General features: G+C 46.4%; 1 protein-coding gene across 1 annotated transcript; it reads left to right on the forward strand.

Annotated features, from left to right (window-relative positions):
• Positions 1 to 618: 618 nt before the first annotated feature.
• On the forward strand, positions 619 to 20757 carry CS (citrate synthase). Its single transcript, XM_040983691.1, has 11 exons — positions 619 to 822; positions 11764 to 11814; positions 12389 to 12496; positions 12997 to 13062; positions 13896 to 14027; positions 14258 to 14446; positions 17313 to 17512; positions 17918 to 18047; positions 18157 to 18258; positions 18702 to 18911; positions 19199 to 20757. The coding sequence occupies exons 1-11, from the start codon at positions 781 to 783 to the stop codon at positions 19367 to 19369; spliced, it is 1401 nt and encodes a 466-aa protein (XP_040839625.1). The 5' UTR covers positions 619 to 780; the 3' UTR covers positions 19370 to 20757.
• The last annotated feature ends 367 nt before the right edge of the window (positions 20758 to 21124 follow it).

Below are 21124 nucleotides of genomic sequence, written 5' to 3' on the forward strand. Positions count from 1 at the left end.
ATTAGACATAATTAAGCCTTGAAAACGTAGGCTCCTCTTTCTTGCTCTTTTCCACACATGGAGGCCTATTTGTATCTGGAATGCCGTAGCCTCCGCTAGTCTCAAAAGGATTTCAACTCTGGCGTCACAGCCACAGCCTGTTTTCCACATGCTGTCAGCTCCACGCTCACAAAGTCATTCATCAAAGACATGATTCAGGAAAGCAAGCCAAAGGGTGGGAAGAATGGGCGATGAGCAGTTGCTATGAGGATATTTTCAAGGAGCTGGCTCCTAAGACTTTCCAAGGCCAAGTCCTGGCGATTTTTCTTTAGGTATTGGGTTAGAACCACCTCCCCACACCCCCGCCTCGCCTCACCCGCGCCCCTAGTGCTCAGGGTAAAGGGAAAGCCCAAGTAGGAAGTTAACTGAGTTCTCAGGCATACACTTGGCCACCTACTCCGCCTCCCCCTCCCTCCTCGACTTCCACTCCCAAAGAGCCGAAACCGGGCGGGCCAATCCTCTTCGCCCCAACTACTGTCAAACGGCGCAAGTCCCGCCCCCTCCTCTGCATCTGACCAATGGTCGAACCTGAGGCCGGTTCCCCGGGGAAGAGGCGGGTTCTCGCTGAGGACCCCGGGCTGGGCGCCGCCGCCGGTTCGTCTACCCTTTCCCTCAGCCGCCTCCTTTCAACCTTGTCCAGCGTCGGCGCGGCCTGTGGTGGTACGGCGGGTGGCTCGCGAACCTGCCGCAGCTCTCGGTCCCCGTTTTCCCTACCCCGCCAGATCCCGGATTTCACCCGCCATGGCTTTACTCACTGCGGCCACCCGGCTCTTGGCAGCCAAGGTGAGCAAAAAGCGAGGGAAGAGAGCGACCGGCCGGAGCGCGCCGGGGTGGGGCTGAAGCGGCCGCCCGGTCCTCCGGCTCCGGGAACTCCGTCCGTCGCCCTTACGCACCCCGCCGCGGGCCGCCGGGCCCTGGCCTGTGCTGACGCTGCCCTTGGGGCTCCGGGGGACGGGGTGAAGGCTGCTCGCCCCGGGCTGCAGTGTCGGGCGGGTGGCCAGGCCGGACTCTGCTGCTGTCACCCCGCATGGCGGAGCGGGGAGAGGGGGTCGCCCCCGGAGTCAGGGGAAGACCCTGGTTTTGGAGGCGGGGGCGGGGAACCTGTGTGAGCAGCTATGTCCACTCCGGGCCCCTAGGCCGTAGCAGGGGCGATGGCCAATTCTCTTTCTGCTTAGTAGGGAGGGCGCCGTCGGTGCCTGGGCTTGCCGTTTCCGTTTCTTCAGCACAGTCATCTAAGCCTTTTGCTAGAGGAGTGGGACCCTTGGGTTCTTCTTTGTCCTTGGGACTCTAACTTTTTTTTTAACGGAGGACAAGCTTAGAAGGGTGGAGCACATCTATAAAACCAGGTTGATATCTCACATGGTAGGAGAAAAAACTGGAAAGGTGCTTGCACCAAGTTGCACAGCCAGGAATCCAAGGTCCCTCGCTAGCGAGAGTAATGCCAAGGTCACATGACCCGTCCTACAACCTGCTTGCCCAGGTTTCGCTGTGGCTCTTCATTCAGTCTCCGTATCCTCTCTCGGGAGGTGGGGGGCCCTTACTGCGTCGCTTTGGGGGGGTTGCAGCAGTCGGAAGGCTTCTGGCCACTGAGGGTGCCTGCAGGTTCCGATGGTCAGCACTTTATGGGTCCTTTCAACAAATTGCTGTGCTGAGGCGTCTCCGTAATGGAACAAGGACAGTCCCAGGAATGACCTTGACTTCCCGTGGAGAGTTTCTACTTGCCCTTCTGCAAGCAGGCAGGAGCCCAGCACCCGAAGGGCAGCAGGAGATAGGCCTGGTGGGCAGGGCTGAAGTGATTTCCCGTGGGGTGCTTGCAAGCCTGAGTCTTGATTGTTTGAGCGAGACTTGTCTTACTTGGCTGTTGTTTCTCCCACTGCCAGAGAACAGGGTAAGGAAACCGCTTGGGAAACTGAAGCAAGTTCTAGATAGCATTTTGGCAGAAGAGAGGACACTATAATTAGCTCATTCCAGAGCTCTTAGCCCACACCAGAGAACCTAGCACTACCGTGAGTCTGAACTGCAGAAAGCCTCTGGTCTCACCTTTTGGATGAGCTCCGTCTTTTAAGCCTCCTGAGAAGCTTTTGAAAGGACAGAGCCATCTCCTTGTGGCGTCGTTACTGTTCACTCTCCTTTAGAGATACCAAAAACCCCTTCAGAGTGGAAGCTATTAGAAGGATTTGGACCCTTAAAATGAGCACAGCTCACGAACTCAGGAGTGCAAAGTTCTTGAGAACCAGGAGACATGATCAGCACCCTAAGAAGCCTTTGAACGTGTCAGCATTGCTCGTACCTGCTTGAGCTTTGTAGATTAGCCTGCAGCTTACTGGGTCCCTGGAACTGGTCATTGATTTTACTTGGGAGTTGTCTCCTGACCTGGGAGGAGTGATCCAAACCCCACCTTGATTTCCAAGGTCAGTTTCACTTTTCTGAGAAGGGTTTTTTAACCTTGCTAGGAGACAAAAATGCTAGTCATTGTTCCATTGGTGCACCCTACGCACTGCAGGGTCATTATAGGAACACCTGGGTTGGGGAGGTAACCCAGTCGGAACCTTGAGATTGTTTGACTTGCTTATTCAAGTGATTTAATGCTGAGCTATGACGTTAGTATGAGCTGTGGAGGCCACAGCTTTGACACACACACACACACACACACACACACACACACACACACACACAAGAAAGATCTTTTGCAGCCAGTCTGGGTTTGGGTTTGGGCTGGGGATTATAGAGTAGGGCTACCAGCTAACTTTTGAACTCTTTTTTTTTTTTTTTTTTTTTTTTTTTTAAAGATTTATTTTTATTATTTTTTATTGGAAAGGCGGATATACAGAGAGGAGAGACAGAGAGGAAGATCTTCCGTCCGATGATTCACTCCCCAAGTGAGCCGCAACGGGCCGATACTATGCCGATCCGAAGCCAGGAGCCTCTTCCGGGTCTCCCACGCGGGTGCAGGGTCCCAAAGCTTTGGGCCGTCCTCGACTGCTTTCCCAGGCCACAGGCAGGGAGCTGGAAGGGAAGCGGGGCTGCCGGGATTAGAACCGGCGCCCATATGGGATCCCGGGCGTGCAAGGCGAGGACTTAACCACTTGCGCCACCGCGCCGGGCCCTAACTTTTGAACTCTTAAAGACTACTTTTAGTCAATCCTGGCTAAAGGGAATTACCTTTGTACTGAGATTTGCTTCTCAATCCTAGGATATTTGGAAATGAAGTCAAATCAGCAGTGTTTTTTAGGTTATTTCAAGACACTGAATAGAAGGCAATTGGTTCCTTTGCAGTACACTTAATGCCATTTCGCATTTCCTACAGGCTGAGCCTAGCATGAAGTTTGATGCCGTGAGACTGAGCAGCTTTTGTCCTCTGAAATGTTTAGTTAGACTTACAGCACAAAATCTCTGTGACTTTACTCTGTCAGCCTCCCCAGTGTGACAAATTTCCTGGTGCTTACTGAAGGGACCAAAGACTGGAGAGGGGAGAGGTTTACTGTTACTGTGTGCTAATAATGGGGTGGTTGACTGTCTGATATTCTTAGTGTTTTTAAGATTTATCTTTACTGGAAAGGCAGATTGACAGAGAGGAGAGGCAGAAAGATCTTCCGTGTGCTGGTTTACTCCCCAAGTGACTGGAACAGCCTGAACTGAGCTGATCTGAAGCCAGGAACCTCTTCTGGATCTCCCACATGTGTGCAGGGTCCCAAGGCTTTGGGCCATCCTCTGCTACTTTCCCAGGCCACAAGCAGAGAGTTAGATGGCAAATGGGGAGCTAGGGCACAAACTGGCACTCATGGGATCCGGGTGCTTGTGGGTTGAGGATTAGCCGGTTGAGCAATAATGCCGGGTTCCTTAGTAGTCCTTCGGTGGTGGCTTGGGCACAGCATGCCAGTTAGGACAGTGTGGGGGTAGGGGAGAAGTAAACAGAGAAAGGAGGGCTGACATTCTTAGAATCCAGGCTGGGCAGCAAACAGATGACTAGACTTGATGGATCTCAAAAAAGCCACACTAATTTCTTTTGCTCTGTGATAATGCTTTATGTGATAGCGTTGAATAGGATGTGAAATTTAAACAGGAATGAAGCAACTTTAGCAATAACTTTCTGTTTTAAAAAATATATATATAGACTTGGTACCATGGCTCAGTTGGCTAAACCCTCACCTTGCAAACACCAGGATCCCATATGGATGCCAGTTCATGTCTTGGCTGTTCCACTTCCCAAATAGCTCCCTACTTGGCCAGGGAAGGATGGCCCAAATCTTTGGAACTCTGTACCTGTTACCCAGCATAGCAGACAGCAGCTTTATTTGCTATGCCACAACCCCAGCCCCAGCAGTAGCTTTATTAACATTGTTCAATTCTCTTTTTTTCCCCCCCCCAAATTTATTTATTTTTATTGGAAAGGCAGATATATAGAGAGGAGGAGAGAGAGGAAGATCATCTGTCTGATGGTTCACTCCCCAAGCGGCCTCAAAGGCTGGAGCTGAGCCAATCTGAAGCCAGGAACCTCTTCCGGGTCTCCTGCGTGGGTGCAGGGTCCCAAAGCTTTGGGTCATCCTCCACTGCTTTCCCAGGCCACAGGCAGGGAGCTGGATGGGAAGTGGAACTGCTGGGGTTAGAACCAGAGTCCATACGGGATCCTGGTGGGTGTAAGGCAAAGACTTTAGCTGCTACACTATCACGCTGGGCCCAACATCGTTCAGTTTTTAATTTCACTTGTCCTTGCTTTGCCTTGTCTGGTAACGTGCTGTCATATATATATATATTTGAATCGCAGAGTTTAAAGAAGGAGGGAGAGAGACAAAGGAAGAGATCTTGCATCTGGTGGTTGACTCTCCAAATGGCTTCAATGGCCAGGATTGGGTCAGACCTAAGCCTGAGACTCTGGGTCTCACATTGGTGCAGGACCCAAGTGTTAAACTGTCTGGATTAGAGAGTGGCATGGGCCTGCATTATGGAATGCAATGCCAGCATCCTATATGGGTGCTGCTTTGATTCTTGGCTACTCCACTTTAACCCAGCTCCCTGCTAATGCATCTAAGAAAGCAGTGGAGGGTGGCCCAAGTCTTTGGACTCCTGCACCATGTGAGAAACCTAGATTAAGCTCCTGGTTTTGGCCTACCTCAATCCTAGCTGTTGTAGCCACTTGAGGAGTGGACTAGCACATGGAAGACCTCTACCTCTGTATCTCTGCCTTTCAAATAACCGAATCTTTTTTAAAATGGAAAAATGGGAGTCCAGCAGTACTAGCAGTGCTGGCCTCTTCTGGGAGTATTTGGGGAGTGAACTAGCAGATGGGAGTTTTGTCTGTCTCAAATTAAAAAAAAAAAGTAATTGTCATGAGCATTATTGTGCTTTAGTAGGTTTTCTCTAAAAATATCTTCCTAGGCTCCCCTTTTCCACAAATGCTTTAGGAAAAGTTTCTTTAAAAATTCCTGGAAGAACAAGCATTAGGAACCAAAGCTTTTTTTTTTTTTTAACAGAGTACCATGGTGGGATGGAGAGGGCTGTCCCATCTACTGCTTCACTCCCCTACTGGCTGCAGCAGCTGGACCTGACCTGATCCAAAGCCAGGCGCCAAGAGCTTCTTCCAGATCTCCCATGTGTGTGCAGGGGTTCGAGGACTTGAGCCATCCTCTGCTGCTTTTGCATGCCATGAGCAGTGGAGCTGCCAGGACTTGAAGTGGTGCCATGGTTGGAAATTAAGCCTACCATGCTATAGTACCCGACCCCTAGGAGCCAAAACTTCTAAGAACTAACAGATGTGAAAGAATGGCTTTTGAGGGTGGTACTGTGGCTTATCAGGCTATGCCTCTGGCTGTGGTGCCCCCATGGGCACTGATTCGTGTCCTAGCTGCTCCATTTCCAATAACTCCTTGCTTTTGGCCTACATAAGGAGTGGAGAATGGCCTAAGTGCTTGGACCTCCTCTCTCTGTCCCCTTTATTCTAACTCTGCCTTTCAAATAAAGTCAGTCTTTTTTAAAAATAGCTTTTGGTACCTGAGAAGGAGCTGAAGTAACAGATTCTGTATACTTTTCTTCACCAACCAGTGCCCATATGGGATCCTGGTGTTTGCAAGGGGAGGGTTAGCCAATTGAGCCGTTGTATCAACCCCCTCAAGCAGTCCTCTTGTTGTGGTCTTCTCCACTGAATGAATGAGTACACTTCTAGAAAAAGACTGTTGGAAAATGATAAGTACAATTATTATTTTTTTATTTTATTTTCATTAGAAAGATATACAGAGTGGAGGAGAGACAGAAAGGAAGATCTTCCATCCATTGATTCACTCCCCAAGTGGCCACAATGGCCAGAGCTAAGTCCTAGTCTGAAGCCAGGAGCCAGGAACTTCTGGGTCTCCCACAAAGGTACAGTGTCCAAAGGCCTGGGGTCATCCTCGAGAGCTTTTCCAGGCCTCAAGCAGGGAGCTGGCTGGAAAGTGGACTCCCAGGATTAGAACCAGTGCCCATATGGGCAAGGACTTTAGCTGTTAGGCTACCGCACCAGGCCCAGAATTATTTTTTTTAAGATTGTCTGAAGTGTAGAGTCACAGAGAGGGAGAAACAGAAAGGGTAGGGGGTAATCTATCCACTGATCCATTCCCTGAACAGTCCAAATAGCCGGGACTAAGCCAGGCAGAAACCAGGAGCCTAGAATTCCATCTAGATTTCCCATGCGTGGCAGGGGCCCAGGTACTTCCCCAAGCACAGCAGGGAGCTCAGTCTGAAGTGTAGAACATTCAGGACTGAATAAATAGATATAGATAGATATATTTATATATGTTAAATAAATATTTATATATGTATAGCATGAGTCTGTAGGATGCTGGCATCACAGGTGGCAGTTTAACATGCTGTGCCCAGTATAACCCCTGTTGGGTACAATTATTAAGGAAACTGCTATGATTATGAAGAGTCAGTCTGTTCAGGCTAGTAGGTGGCCTGACTGAATAGTGTAAGCCAGTTTTCCAGTGTTACCATTGTGATTAAATGGCTTTAGTGCTCTGACCTGGTTCTGAGAAGAGAGGAGTCTTTTGTCCTAGGGCTTGTCTATTTTCTTTTCATGCAAATTGTCAAATTGTGCATTGGAAGCCTCTGTAGTACAACACATTGTTTTTTTTTTTTCTTTTTTTAAGATTTATTTTTATTGGAAAAGCAGATTTTACAGATTTTACATCCTCTGGTTCACTCTCCAAGTGGCGGCAATGGCCAGAGCTGAGCCAATCCGAAGGAGCCCGGAGCTTCTTCCAGATTTCCCACACAGGTGCAAGGTGCCAAAGCTTTGGGCCATCCTTTACTGCTTTCCCAGGCCACAAGCAGGGAGCTGGATGGGAAGTGGAGCAGCTGGGACTTAAACTGGTGCCCACACAGGATGCTGTCATTGCAGATTTGAGCTTCACCCATTGCACCGTGGGTCCAGCGCCACTGGAGGAATTCTTACAACGAATGGCAGCATGTAAAATATGATGGGTTTCTGGGTGATTGTGATAACACATCTCCCTTTTGAGTGAGATGACTGCCCTCTCGGCCTGCCAGCTGCTGTTGGAGTAAGGTAACTCTCTACAACCGCAAACTCAGCTGCCACACCTCCAGGGTTGGGGGAGGAGCTGGTAGGTGGAAGTTCAAGAATGACTCAGCTTTGAAATCGCCTGTTCCATCAGTGAGCATATCCCGAGTGTATGGTACAAGGCCACTCAGTCGCTTGTTTCCGTCAGGGGAGGAGCTGAGGTAAAGTGTGACAGCCCTCAGGTGTCTCCTGCTGGCTGAGGTTAAGGTGCATTTGTTTCTTCTGAGAGCTTACATCTTATTCTAGAGGCCCTTAGATATGAAATTGGAGATTTACTTCCTGTTGCAGAGCTGGAAGGAATTACCCATTCAACCTGTCTTCAGGCTTCCCTGCCTCTTTCCTGGGATCCTCCACTTCCAGGAAAGTATTCTGACATTTGATAGGAGGTAGTGAGCCAACATATTTCTTAGTAACAGATGTTTGTTAAACTCAGTTATGCACAAGTCACTGTTCTGGGTAACTTTCATGGAAATTACTTCATTTACCTGGCCACATTTTAGGGATGTGAAAACCTGAGACTTAAAAGTTAGATTCCATAAGGAGAATAACACAGCTGGGAAGTGGCTGAACCTCGTTTTAAGACTTGGTGCTAGCTAATGACACATCAGGACAACAAATTGTTTTCAGTTGGTCTGAGGCCCAAGATTCTACTGCTGGCTAGTAGGTCCTATTTTATTTTGAGATTTGCTTTAGTTATTTGAAAGGCAGAGTTAGAGGAACAGAAGATCTTTTGCTGGCTGGTTCACTAAATGGCAGGACTAGCCAGGCTGAAGGTCTCCCACATGGTGGCAGGACCCCAAGCACTTCTGCCATAATACACTGTTTTTCCCAGGTTCATTGGAAATGAAGCAACCAGTAGTCATGTGGGATACCAGCATCACAGGCAGCTTTCTGTGCCACACGGATGGCACATTTTTAACCTACTTTTTTTTTAAGATGTATTTTATTTTTTTTTAAAAGATTTATTTTTATTATTTTTTCATTGGAAAGGCGGATATACAGAGAGGAGAGACAGAGAGGAAGATCTTCCGTCCGATGATTCACTCCCCAAGTGAGCGCAACGGGCCGATACTATGCCGATCCGAAGCCAGGAGCCTCTTCTGGGTCTCCCACGCGGGTGCAGGTTCCCAAAGCTTTGGGCCATCCTCGACTGCTTTCCCAGGCCACAGGCAGGGAGCTGGAAGGGAAGCGGGGCTGCCGGGATTAGAACCGGCGCCCATATGGGATCCCGGGCATGCAAGGTGAGGACCTTTTAACCACTTGCGCCACCGCGCCGGGCCCCCAAGTTTTTTTTTTTTAAGATATATTTGTTTTTTATTAGAAAGGCAGAAAGGGGAATATATGAAGAAAAGATTTTCCATCCAGTGGTTCACTTCCCATGAGACTGGCCGTGGCCGGAGCTGAGCTGATCTGGAGCCAGGAGCTTCAATCCAGACTCCCATGCTGGTGCAGGGTCCCAAGGCTTTCAGCCGTCCTCAGCTGATTTCCCAGGCCACAGTCAGGGAGCTGGATGGGAAGTGGAGCAGTGTCTGAGCACACATCAGTGTAAACATGTGAATGATTCAAACATTTGTGGCAGAATTTAAATCGCCCACCTCCCTTCTCACGGTGCCTGTGTTCTAGTGCCTTATCCTACTACTGATTCTAGTGTCCTGCTGAGACACTGCCTGGAGCGCAGCAGACGGTGGCTCAGCAACCTGGTAGCCTATGGACGAAGGGTCCACCTGGGACATCATTCACTGCTCAGCAAGCGCTTCAGCAGGGAGCCTGATTAGAAGAAATTGGTTCCCTTTAGCCTAGCAGTTAAAGTCCTCGCCTTGCATGCGCTGGGATCCCATATAGGTGCCGGTTCTAATCCTGGTAGCCCCGCTTCCCATCCAGCTTCCTGCTGATGGCCTGGGAAAGCTGTCAAGGACAGCCCAAAGCCTTAGGACCCTGCCACCCGTACAGGAGACCTAGAGGAAGTTCCTGGTTAATGGCTTTGGATTGACTCAGCTCCAGCCATTGAGGCCGCTTGGGGAGTGAATCGTTGGACATAAAATCTTATCTGTTTCTTCTCCTCTCTAAATATCTGACCTTCCAGTAAAAATTAAATTTTTTTAAAAAAGAAGAAGAAGAATCCCAGAAATCTGTTGATCGCTTATGGGATGTCCCTTTCCAGCAGTGGCTTGCCCCATTGCCTCAGTGCTGGCCTCTTGACTCTTCAAAATAATCTAATGCAGAAAATTTAATCTTGTCTAAGGTAGCTTCTAGTGTTAATTGAGTTATGTGTTTGTTGACTTTTGCAATCAGAGAGCCTTTCTGAGTCTCAGACTTATCTTTCTGGATAATTTTCTTCCTGAAGTATATCTTGAGAAATTCCTGGACTGGGACAGGCATTTGAGCTAGTGGTTAAGATGAAGCTGGGTTGGGAAACCCATTCCCACCGTGCCTGTGTTCTACCTCCTGCTTCTGATGACAGCTTCCTGCTAATGCAGACACTGGGAGACAGCAGTGATGACTCAGATAATTGGGTTCATGCCACCGCATGGGCAATCCGAACTGTGTTCCCAGTTTCTGGTTTCCATATTTGGACTGACTAATGCAAGCATTTGGGGGAGTGGACAGGAGCAGTCTGATATCTCCATGGGTGAGCTATGTGTTTGTTTCAGATTTTAAAAAGATTTTTTGTTTGTTTGTTTCAGATTTATTTTTGTTTCCAGTGTGGTAGCCTAGTGGCTATAGTCTTTGCCTTGCATGTTCTGGGATCCCATATAGGTGACAGTTCATATCCCAGATGCTCCACTTTCTTTCCAACTCCCTGCTTGTGGCCTGGAAAAGCAGTTGAGGATGACCCAAAGCCTTGGGCTCTTGCACCCACATGGGAGACCTGGAAGAGCTCCTAGCTCTTGACTTGGGATTGGCTCAGCTCTGGCTGTTGCATTCATTTGGGGAGTGAATCATCAGATAGAAGATCTTCCTCTCTGTCTTTCCTCTCTGTATATCTGACTTTGCAATAAAAATAAAATAAATCTTTTTTTTTTTTTTTTTTTTTTAAAGAAAGAGGGTCTGACGTGATAGCGTAGTGGTTAAGGTCCTTGCCTAGAAAGTGCTGGGATCCCATAAGGGTGCCGGTTCTAATCCCGGCAGCTCCACTTCCCATCCAGCTCCCTGCTTGTGGCCTAGGAAAGCAGTCAAGGACGACCCAGAGCATTGGGACCCTGCACCTGTGTGGGAGACCTGGAAAGAAGTTCTTGGCTTCTGGCTTTGGATCAGCGCAGCACTGATCATTGCGCTTACCTTGGGAGTGAATCATCAGGTGAAAGATCTTCCTATCTCTCCTCCTCTCTGTACATCTGCCTTTCCAATAAAAATAAATACATCTTTAAAAAAAAGAAAGATTCTCTATGCATTGGTTCATTCTCCAAATGGCTTCTCCTGAGTTTCCGATGTGGGTGCAGGGTCCCAAGGCTGTAGTTCAGCCTCTGCTGCTTTCCCAGGCCAAAAACATGGAGCCAGACGGGAAGTAGAGCAGCTTGAGTACGAACTAGTACTCATATTGGATCCTGGTGCTTGCAAGGTGATGATTTAGTCATTAACCCATTGTGTTGGCCCTTTTTAAAATTCCTTTAGTACTAGTATATAATTGATGTATTTTTAAAAAACCTTTGTCATCTGAAAATATCCTTATTGCACTGCTTGTTGTTATTGCCTTCCGCTGACACACACACCCAACTCAGTAGCTTAATATTTGCTCTTGACACTGTTTTGGGGAGATTTTACAGTTTTATTGTTGCTGAGTAGTGTTCTGCTGGTTTCTCTGTTGGATGCCCTGTCTCCACGTGTTTTTCCCTGGAGATTGGTCGCTCTGCTGCGAATGGCTGTCCTTTGCCCGTGGGCCCTCCCTAGGCTGCAGTAATGGGCTGCCATGGAGGCTAGGTGCCGAGTGACTCGTCACTTCAGTCATTTGTTTTCCTTGGTGCTAATTAGAAATCTTAAATCCAGATGTGTATGTTATTCTAACATCTGCGTGGAAGATGGAAAAGAAAGCTTTCCAGGATTGCTTGTGAAGCTCTGGGTGAAATGAAGCAAAGTTAAACCTGCTGCCCTCTATAGACTGTCATTCCTTCCAAGCCATTCGGAATCTTTTGTAGCTTATTATTATATATATTATAAATATGTTTTTTCCCCAGAATTCATCCTGTCTTGTTCTTGCTGCCCGGCGTGCTAGTGCTTCCTCCACGGTAAGATTTTAGCAAACTGGAGAGTGATTGGGGTGGCATGTCCCTGAGTATCTCCTAGAAGTATCTTTTATTAATGTTATTGTAAGTATTATTACTACTTCTATGTTAAGAAATAGTTTACTCAGTTTATTGAGGTATATCAAAACTTTTTATTTTTATTAATTAATTTATTTATTTTTGTGGATTTGTTTGAGAGGCAGGCAGGTAGAGAAGGAAGAGAAAGATGAATCTGCCTTGGCTGATTGATTCTCCAATCGGCTGCAAAGGCTGGGGCTGGGCCAGGGTGAGCCAGGAGCCAGACATTCTGTCCTGCTCTCCCGTGGGTGGCAGGGGCCAGAGCACTTGGGCTATAACCTGCTGCTTTCTCAGGTGCATCCGTAGAGTAGCCAGTTCTCAAACAGCACTCTAAAGTGGGATGCCAGTGATAAATGTGACTGTTTCATTCACTGTGCCATGATAACTCCCATTTTAATCTTTTTAAATGTATGGTTGATTGACAATTAGAACATACTAAAGAACAGTCTTCAGGCATCTGCTTTGTAGGAAACCTAACTTTTTCAACTTTACTTTTTAGAATTTGAAAGATGTGTTGGCTGACCTGATACCTAAGGAGCAGGCCAGAATCAAGACCTTCAGACAGCAGCATGGCAAGACAGTAGTGGGCCAGATCACTGTGGACATGGTATGGGCTCTGGGCTGGTGGTGGTAGAAGTAGCTCTGTGGTGTACTTCAACAACAGTACTGTTCTCTCCACTGACCATTTGAAAGTATTCTGTCCCATAAAAGGAAATGTTTGTGTTTATGGTATTCATAAAAGATTAGATTAGATTAGATTATTCCTTTTCTGTTGATTGGGCTGAGTCTAATTCACCTGTGAAAAGATAAATGTAGTTTTTACTCCTGTTCCCAATTCCTCAGCTTTGGGGATTCACACACTGAGTTCACCTAAGAAGACTCTTTCAAGCAGCTTTAAGATGACTTTCTCCCAGGCCTAGAGCCTAAGTAGCTCAAATGATGGTTCTTCAGCCATTTTTAGCTGTTGGTCTTCATCCCCTTCCCCTGTAATAGATTTTGTTCTGATTACTTTGATTGATGGGAATGGAATATTAAGGGTATCAGTAGAAAAAAAATATGCAAATAGAAATGTTAAGGTTTTTTTTTTTTTCTTGTTGATGCTTTTAGATGTATGGTGGCATGAGAGGCATGAAGGGCTTGGTATATGAGACATCAGTTCTTGATCCTGATGAGGTAAGCCACTGTCAGTCACTAACAACTGAGCTCACTAACCACATAGAACAGTTAGTACACCGAGCTTTTCAGACCATGTATTAGACCAGTGAAGATAGAGCAGAGCTCAGCACCTGCTTCCATAGCTTTGGAAGTAGAAGTTGAGAGTAGGTATACATGGAATAACTAAAGTTTACTTTTTTTTTTTTTAGTTAAAATTTGATTTATTTTTATTTGAAAGGCAGATTTGAAGTGGAGAGACAAAGATCTTCCATCCACTGCTTCACTCCACAAATGACTGCAGTGGTCAGAGCTGAGCTGAGCTGATCCATAGGCTTAGTTTGCAATGCCACAGTACCAGCCCCCCGTTTTGTTTTTTTTTTCTTTTTAAGATGTATTACTTTATTTGAAAGGTCGAGTTACAGAGAGAGGAGTGAAGACAGATTTTCTGTGGTTTAGTCCTCAGTTGGCCACAGTGGCCAAGGCCTGGGTCAGGCCAAAGTCAGGAGCCTAGAACTCCATTCAGGTCTCCCATGTGATGTGGGTAGCAGAGGCTCAAGCAGTTGAGTTGAGCCTCATTTTCTGCTGCTTTCTTGGGCATGTTAACAGGGTGGGGAGTGGTGCAGCCAGGACTTGAACCTGTACTCATGGGATACCAGCATCACAGGTAGCAGCTTAACCCCACTGTGCCATAGTGCCAACTCCTAATTTGCATTTTGAAAATATCAACAGTGAATAGTACAAAGGCAGAATTAAAGTATGTGAAGATTTAAGCCAACTGATTAAAAGGTCTGAAATAAATACAACTTACAAGCTAATAAACTTCGGAGTTGTAATGTTCACTTTCCTTCCAGGGCATCCGTTTCCGAGGTCATAGCATCCCTGAGTGCCAGAAGCTGCTGCCCAAAGCTAAGGGTGGGGAAGAACCCCTACCTGAGGGCTTGTTTTGGCTGTTGGTAACCGGACAGATCCCGACGGAGGAACAGGTACAGCAGACAGACTTGAGCCCTTCTCTTTTGCCTTTCTCTAATCTCCGATGCCTAATCCTTCTCTGGCTATTAGTAGTAATTTATAAAAGACGTATAGTGAGGGGGAAGGAATCAGCTGAGTTGTGGATTGTGTTGAATGCTTTCCTTTCTTCATATGTCATTGTTTTATTTATTTTCCTCTTTGTTTTTCCATGCTAGTGTTCTGAGCAGTGTCTCCCTTTCCACAGGTTTCCTGGCTTTCAAAAGAGTGGGCAAAGAGGGCAGCCCTGCCTTCTCATGTGGTCACCATGCTGGACAACTTTCCCACCAACCTACACCCCATGTCTCAGCTCAGTGCAGCCATTACAGCCCTAAACAGTGAAAGTAACTTTGCCCGAGCGTATGCAGAGGGTGTCCACCGGACTAAGTACTGGGAGGTAAGCACTTTGAGTGGGGTGATTGATGTGTGATGAGAATTCAAGGACTTGAATGTGAAGACAGAAAAAGAAAGGTAGAATTATTGGGAAAATCACTTCTCTGATTTTTGCTAGATATTACAGATATTCACTGTAAGCTTGCTTTGTGCTGTCAGGATTACAAAGATGAATAGAACGTGGTTATTTGATTTGGTGGTAACACACGTGTTAAAGAGAATTTCCTTTCTATAAACTACTGTAATAGAGGTATGTACGTGGAGCTCTTGGAACATTGAAAAGGATGTGAGCTAACTGCAGGATTCCTGAGGAATATTTCACAGGCCAATTTCATCTTATTCCCAGAGGGGTTTTTTTGTCTGCATTTTTATTTGAAAGGCCAATATACAGAGAGGAGAGAAAAAGAGAGAAGTATCATGCATTCTCTGATTCACTTCCCAAAAGGCTGCAATGGCTGAAGCCAGGAGCCTCTCCAGGTTTCTCATGCAGATGCAGTGTCTCAAGGTTTTGGACCATCCTCTGCTGTTTTCCCAGGCCACAAGTAGTGACACCCAGAAGATCCTGGCTTCTGTCTAACCCAGCCTTGGCCTTTGTGGCCATTTGGGTAGTGAATCAGTGGATGGAAGAGCTCTCTCCCTATTTCTTCTCCTCTGCCTTTTAAAATAAATCATAAAAGGAATATTCATAAGAATATTCATAGCCAGGGCGTGGCGTGGTAGCCTAGTGGCTAACGTCCTTGCCTTGCACATGCCAGGATCCCATATGGGTACCAATTCTAATCCCAGCTGCTCCACTTGGAAAGTCAGATATACAGAGAGAAGGAGAGACAGAAGTATTCATTGCTCTCTGTCCATTGATTTACTTCCCAAGTGGCCGCAACAGCTGGAGTTGTGCCAATCTGAAGCCAAGAGCCAGGAGCTTCTTCCGGGATCTCCCATGTGGGTAAAGGGTTGCAAGGCTTTGAGCCGTCCTTGACTGCTTTTCCAGACCACAAGCAGGGAGTTGGATGGGCAGTGGAGTAGCTTGGGCCCATGTTTTCATTTTATTTTAATGTCCTTCAAGTAATTCAGGTAATAGGTCTACTCTATAACTTTTAAAAATTGACAGAGTCACTAATTTGTCTTGACTGCTCCAAAGTGGGAGAAAACAGCTTCTTCATACTTTATTATAAATGCCTGTAATATATTCCCAGCCATCCAGACATGCCGCATATTTAATATTGTCCTCTACTGAACTTTGAAAATGAATCTTGGTGATTGGTGCTGTGACTCAAGAGGCTAATCCTCCACTCTATGGTGTCAGCATCCCATATGGGTGCTCATTAGTGTTCTGGCTGCTCTACTTCCCATCCAGCTCCCTGCTTATTAATCTGGGAAAGTATTTGGGGATGGCCCAATTCCTGGGGCTCCTGGGTTCAGATCAGCCCAGCTCTGGCTGCTGTGGCCATTTAGGGAGTAAACCAACAGTTGGAAGATATTAAAAAATAATAATAAAAGAAGGAGGGTCCAGCATGGTGACTTAGTGGCAGTTAAAGTCCTTGCCTTGAATGCACTGGGATCCCATATGGGTGCCGGTTCTAATCCTGGCAGCTCCACTTCCCATCCAGCTCCCTGCTTGTGGCCTGGGAAAGCAGTTGAGGACGACCCAAAGCCTTGGGACCCTGCACCCGCGTGGGAGACCTGGAGGAAGGTCATTGCGGTCACCTGGGGAGTGAGTCTTTGGACATTAAGATCTTCCTCTTGGTCTCTCCCTCTCTCTGTATATCTGCCTTTCCAATAAAAATAAATAAATCTTAAATAATAATAAAAGGGAAGAATGTGAATCTTTTAATTTTGTATTTTGGGGATTTGCCAACCTTCCTCATGATATATGAGGATACTTCAAAACCTTCATAGAAAAAAAGGTTTATTTTTGCACAAAAGTTTTTAAGTCCCCATGTGATTTCTTCATGTCTTTTTCTATTGAACTTTCTGAAGACTTTCTCATTATGTGTGGATTTCAAATTATTTTTTCACTAATATAAGCATTTCATTCATTTTTTTCTGGAATATTTTGAGGTACACTCATATTTGTCACCCTCATGATGTGTAAGTAATAGAAGTTAACACTGTACAAAAATTTCCACCAATAGCCGCTTTTTAGAAAAGGTTTATGTAAGAGGAAAGAGAAAGATCCATCTGGTTCACTCCCTAAATGCTTGAACAGCCTGGGCTGGGCCTGGCCAGAATAAGAGCCAGGTACTCTCTCTGTTCTTCCATATGGGTGGTAGGGCCCAAATATTTCGGCCATCTTCTGCTGCCTTCCCAGGTACAGTAACAGGAAACTGTATCACAAGTGGAGTGGCCAGCTGGGCCTGGTTCTGGGATATGCCATGCTGCAGGCCCTTCCCACTAGCTGTCCTAGTTGAGTAGAGCTTGATGGTCTTTGCTGTCATAACTTGTTATCTTTCTCAAAGGTCAGACTTTCTAGTTCATTTCCCTGTTAGAGTGAATTTAATTATACACTATTTAATAGAATTGCCTGACAGCTTTCAGGCCCCAAGTTCCTCATTTGTAAAACTCACAGGATTACATTGAAATCAGTGTTTCACCACCACATTCACTGAGTGCAGGCTTGGAGTAATGGAAAGACATCAAAGTTCAAACTTGAATAAATAAAAATATATAAAAATTTTTTAAAAGTTCTAACTTGACTTTGGTATTTAAATATTATGAACCTCAGTTCCCTCATCTATAAAATAGGTTTTGCATGTCTTTTTGTAGGAAAGAATTGGGAATAATGTATTCTACCCAAATAGTACAACCCATTGTGGAAAGTAACTTCTGTGCTGGTAATCCCTTTTTTCTCCACGATCCTCTTCTCCCATCAGTTGATTTATGAAGACTCCATGGATCTGATCGCAAAGCTACCTTGTGTTGCTGCCAAGATCTACCGGAATCTTTACCGGGAGGGCAGCAGTATTGGGGCCATTGACTCTAAACTGGACTGGTCGCACAATTTCACCAACATGTTAGGCTACACTGATGCTCAGTTCACTGAGCTCATGCGCTTGTACCTCACCATCCACAGGTAAGCAGACCCAGTGGTCAGCAGCAAAGAGACAAGCATGTCTTAAGGGATGATAGACAAGAGGGTTCTTCCAGGTGAATGAAGCCTGGGGTGGGCTGGTTGTCACTGCTCCCTTAAGTGGTCTTTGGGTTTTCCACGAGCTCCCCCTTCTGGCCATTTCTATTAAAGCTGGAGTTGGGATTGGAGAACTAAGCTCACAGGCATAATCAGCCAGGACCCTCTCCAGGTCTGTGGATTAGTTAATAAAACCTGCTAATAATATTACGATGTCTTTTACAAGAGCTTAGGTGTAACTGGCTGACTCTGGGCTCATAGTATGTGATCCCATAACTAGGCTAGTGTGTGTCCAGAGAACCGCCAAGTGTGTCTCCATTTGTTTTTTTCTTTTTCCCTTCTCACCTGTAGTGACCATGAAGGTGGCAATGTAAGTGCCCATACCAGCCATTTGGTGGGCAGTGCCCTTTCAGATCCTTACCTGTCCTTTGCGGCAGCCATGAATGGCCTGGCAGGGCCTCTACATGGGCTGGCAAATCAGGTAAGACCTTTTTTTCTCTTCATGTTTTTCCTACCTGTATGCTTTGGTTATGATTTTGGCACTGTCTCTTGGTATAAATATTGACATTCTTTCCCTCTCCTCACTTTAGGAAGTACTTGTGTGGCTTACACAGCTACAGAAAGAAGTTGGCAAGGATGTATCAGATGAGAAGTTACGAGACTACATCTGGAATACACTCAACTCCGGACGGGTAAGCTGAGATGCTGAGCAACTAGGAAGGAAACCAGCACACAATTTCTGCAGTTTGGAAGAATTAAGAAGACAAGAGAGGTCTAGACTAATTAGAGAAGATTATTTTATTCGTATTTGTCTACTCTGAAATGTTTTTTAATTTACTATGTGGCACTCATGTAATGTAACAGTTAAATTGCCACTTGAAGTGCAGGCATCCTGTTTTGGAGTTCCTGGTTTGAATCCCAGCTACTTTGCTTTCATCCATCTTCTTGCTAATGTATACCCTGAGAGATAGCTCAAGTGCTGGAGTCTGTGCCATCCATGTCAGGGACCCGGAATTGTGGGCCCCTGGATTTCACCTGGCTATTGAAGGCATTTAAAGAGTGAACCAGTGGATGGAAGGTTTTTAGAATTATTACTTAACAACCAATGATCCTTTCCCCCACTCTGCGGTTACAGGTTGTCCCAGGCTATGGCCATGCAGTACTGAGGAAGACTGATCCACGATACACCTGTCAGAGAGAGTTTGCTCTGAAACACCTGCCTAATGATCCCTTGTTCAAGCTGGTGGCTCAACTGTACAAGATTGTGCCCAATATCCTCTTAGAGCAGGGCAAAGCCAAGAATCCTTGGCCCAATGTGGATGCTCACAGTGGGGTACTGCTCCAGGTGAGTCCTTCCTTATCTTATTTATACCAAACCCTACTGACAATCAAGTTCCTGGTTAGAGCAAGGGCCCTGCTCCCTCACGGAGCTCATGATAGGGTCAGGGTTTGGGGGGCTGCTCTTGAGAACCCTAGTTGCTATTCCCAGTGTCGATTCTATTTAAGACTGACTGGCTTAACTCCATGGAGAAAAACGGAGAAGCAGGAGCCTCTTGGTTTTCTATCTTCCTAGGCTTGTGATAACACTGCTGGCATGTTTTTAACAAAGCCTTGTTCTCTTTTCCCTTTTAGTACTACGGCATGACGGAGATGAACTACTACACAGTCCTGTTTGGGGTGTCACGGGCACTGGGTGTACTGGCGCAGCTCATCTGGAGCCGGGCCCTGGGCTTTCCTCTCGAGAGGCCCAAATCCATGAGCACGGATGGTCTGATGAAGTTTGTGGACTCAACGTCGGGATAAAACGGAAGACCAGGGGAAACTACCCGAAAGTGAAGAAGCTTAAAAAACGTATATACTTTTTGTTTTTTGTTTCAGGGGGCCTTTAAAGACTTACAATTAAATTGTATCTGAGGCACTGAAAATAACATTTGAGGTTAAAGTACAAATTAAGATTTTCAAAGATCAAAAACGATGTCCCTCTTCCCTGTACCCAGCTTCCTTCCCTCTGCCTGGTATGGGCTGCCTAATATCTGTAGAATGACCAGGACAAGTGCATGTGGCATGGGTTGGCTTTGGCCTCCGACCATCTCTTAAAGAAGCAGGTTCCTCCTGTCTCGGGTCAAAGCTGGTTGTAGAAAATAGTCAGTTTGGAGTTTTTGCTTCAACTCTGCCCAGTCCTTTCTAGGCCAGCAAACCAGGACACTGTCCCTTGTTTCCATAGGAATCATGTTGGATTGCCATCTGTACCAAGCCCCCCAACCCTCTCCCATGCACTCAGACATCTCCTAGCAAGACCTGCTGATTAGCTGGACATGCTTTGACAATTTTTTTAATGCTATCAGATGACCATAATGGCATGGCATTTGTTATGACTGGTAACCAGTGTTTGACTTCGGTTCTCTTAAAATTGTCCCACTAAAATTAAGATGGGAGTGTTCTGTTTCCCACTACTTTAATACTTAAACCTCCTTCCAGACTTTTTATATCTGTTGCACCTCAAATGGGAACTTGAGGTTACTCTGAACCCCCAACTCTAGGTCCCTACTTGAGACCTCCTTCAGCAGATCTGTGGTCTTTCCAAGTCACTTGGCCTTTTATCAGTGCATAATGTGAACTAAACTTTTTACTTCCATAGAATATAAAGCCACTATCCCCTGACCTCCCCCCTCCTTTGGTATGTTGGGGCATAGATCAGGGGCTCAGGAATGAGCCACATGGTATCTTCATGGTCTGTCCCAGGGGTACCAGCTCTTTATGAACAGGGAAATGAACCAGGATTAGACAGGACTGTCTTTGAGTTTCAAGCCCTGAGGCTGACTGGGGGCGTTTAAAAAGTGTGAGGCTCCCTCCTCATCCCCTGCCACAGGAAAGAGCCCCTTTATTTATCAGTGTCCTTTCCCTGTCCCTCCCCTGGTGCTCACGTTACAGTGTTTGTTATAGAAGCCCCGCTCGCACAGGTTTTCAGTGGCTCAGAATGCTCTACTGCCTTTTCTGTAAGAAGGATTGAGATACACTCCTACCGTGCCCCGTCTCCCCTCAAGACTCCTGCCTGTGTTTGTGTGGACCCCCAAACCCCAGAACCACACTGTTGAGATGGACACACTGTAAACCCCTGGGTGACTGTCAAGTCATAATGCAGACTTCAGGTTGTTCTGTATAAAATACAAAATAAATGTTTTTATTAACAATGCTTGAGCCTGTGGTTAAATAAGGCCTGGAAGAATGTTTACAATGAGTAAGGGCCCTGGCTAGCAAGGCCCTAGATGTAGAGGGTCTAAGTTGTCCTATGCATCCCTTTATCTCAAGGCAGGTTTGGCCTTATTTTACCCTTGGCAGGAAAATCTCCCCGGGAGGTTTCCAAAGCACATTTCTGCCTTTCCTGGGGTTAAGAAGTCCTTCACCTTTAGCCCTATCCCTCCTCTCAGTATAAGACAGAACACTCCAGGAACATAGCTGAGACCTCACAACTGTTCATGTGACCGATCCAAAACTGGACTAGCCCAGTGGGTGAAAGGAACAAATTGTACCAAGGACAGATGAACTAGGACTGCAAGC

The sequence above is a fragment of the Ochotona curzoniae genome, unplaced genomic scaffold, assembly GCF_017591425.1.
Source record: "Ochotona curzoniae isolate NIBS_2020 unplaced genomic scaffold, NIBS_Ocur_1.0 contig_1014, whole genome shotgun sequence".
NCBI classification, from domain to species: domain Eukaryota; kingdom Metazoa; phylum Chordata; class Mammalia; order Lagomorpha; family Ochotonidae; genus Ochotona; species Ochotona curzoniae.

What these genes read in the sequence shown, in the direction of transcription:
- CS (XM_040983691.1), top strand. Translation starts at nt 781, where the DNA reads ATGGCTTTACTCACTGCGGCCACCCGGCTCTTGGCAGCCAAG. An exon ending in AGATCCCGACGGAGGAACAG is followed by an intron (nt 14,028 to 14,257) that starts GTACAGCAGACA and finishes CCCTTTCCACAG; the next exon opens with GTTTCCTGGCTTTCAAAAGA. An exon ending in TACATGGGCTGGCAAATCAG is followed by an intron (nt 18,048 to 18,156) that starts GTAAGACCTTTT and finishes TCCTCACTTTAG; the next exon opens with GAAGTACTTGTGTGGCTTAC.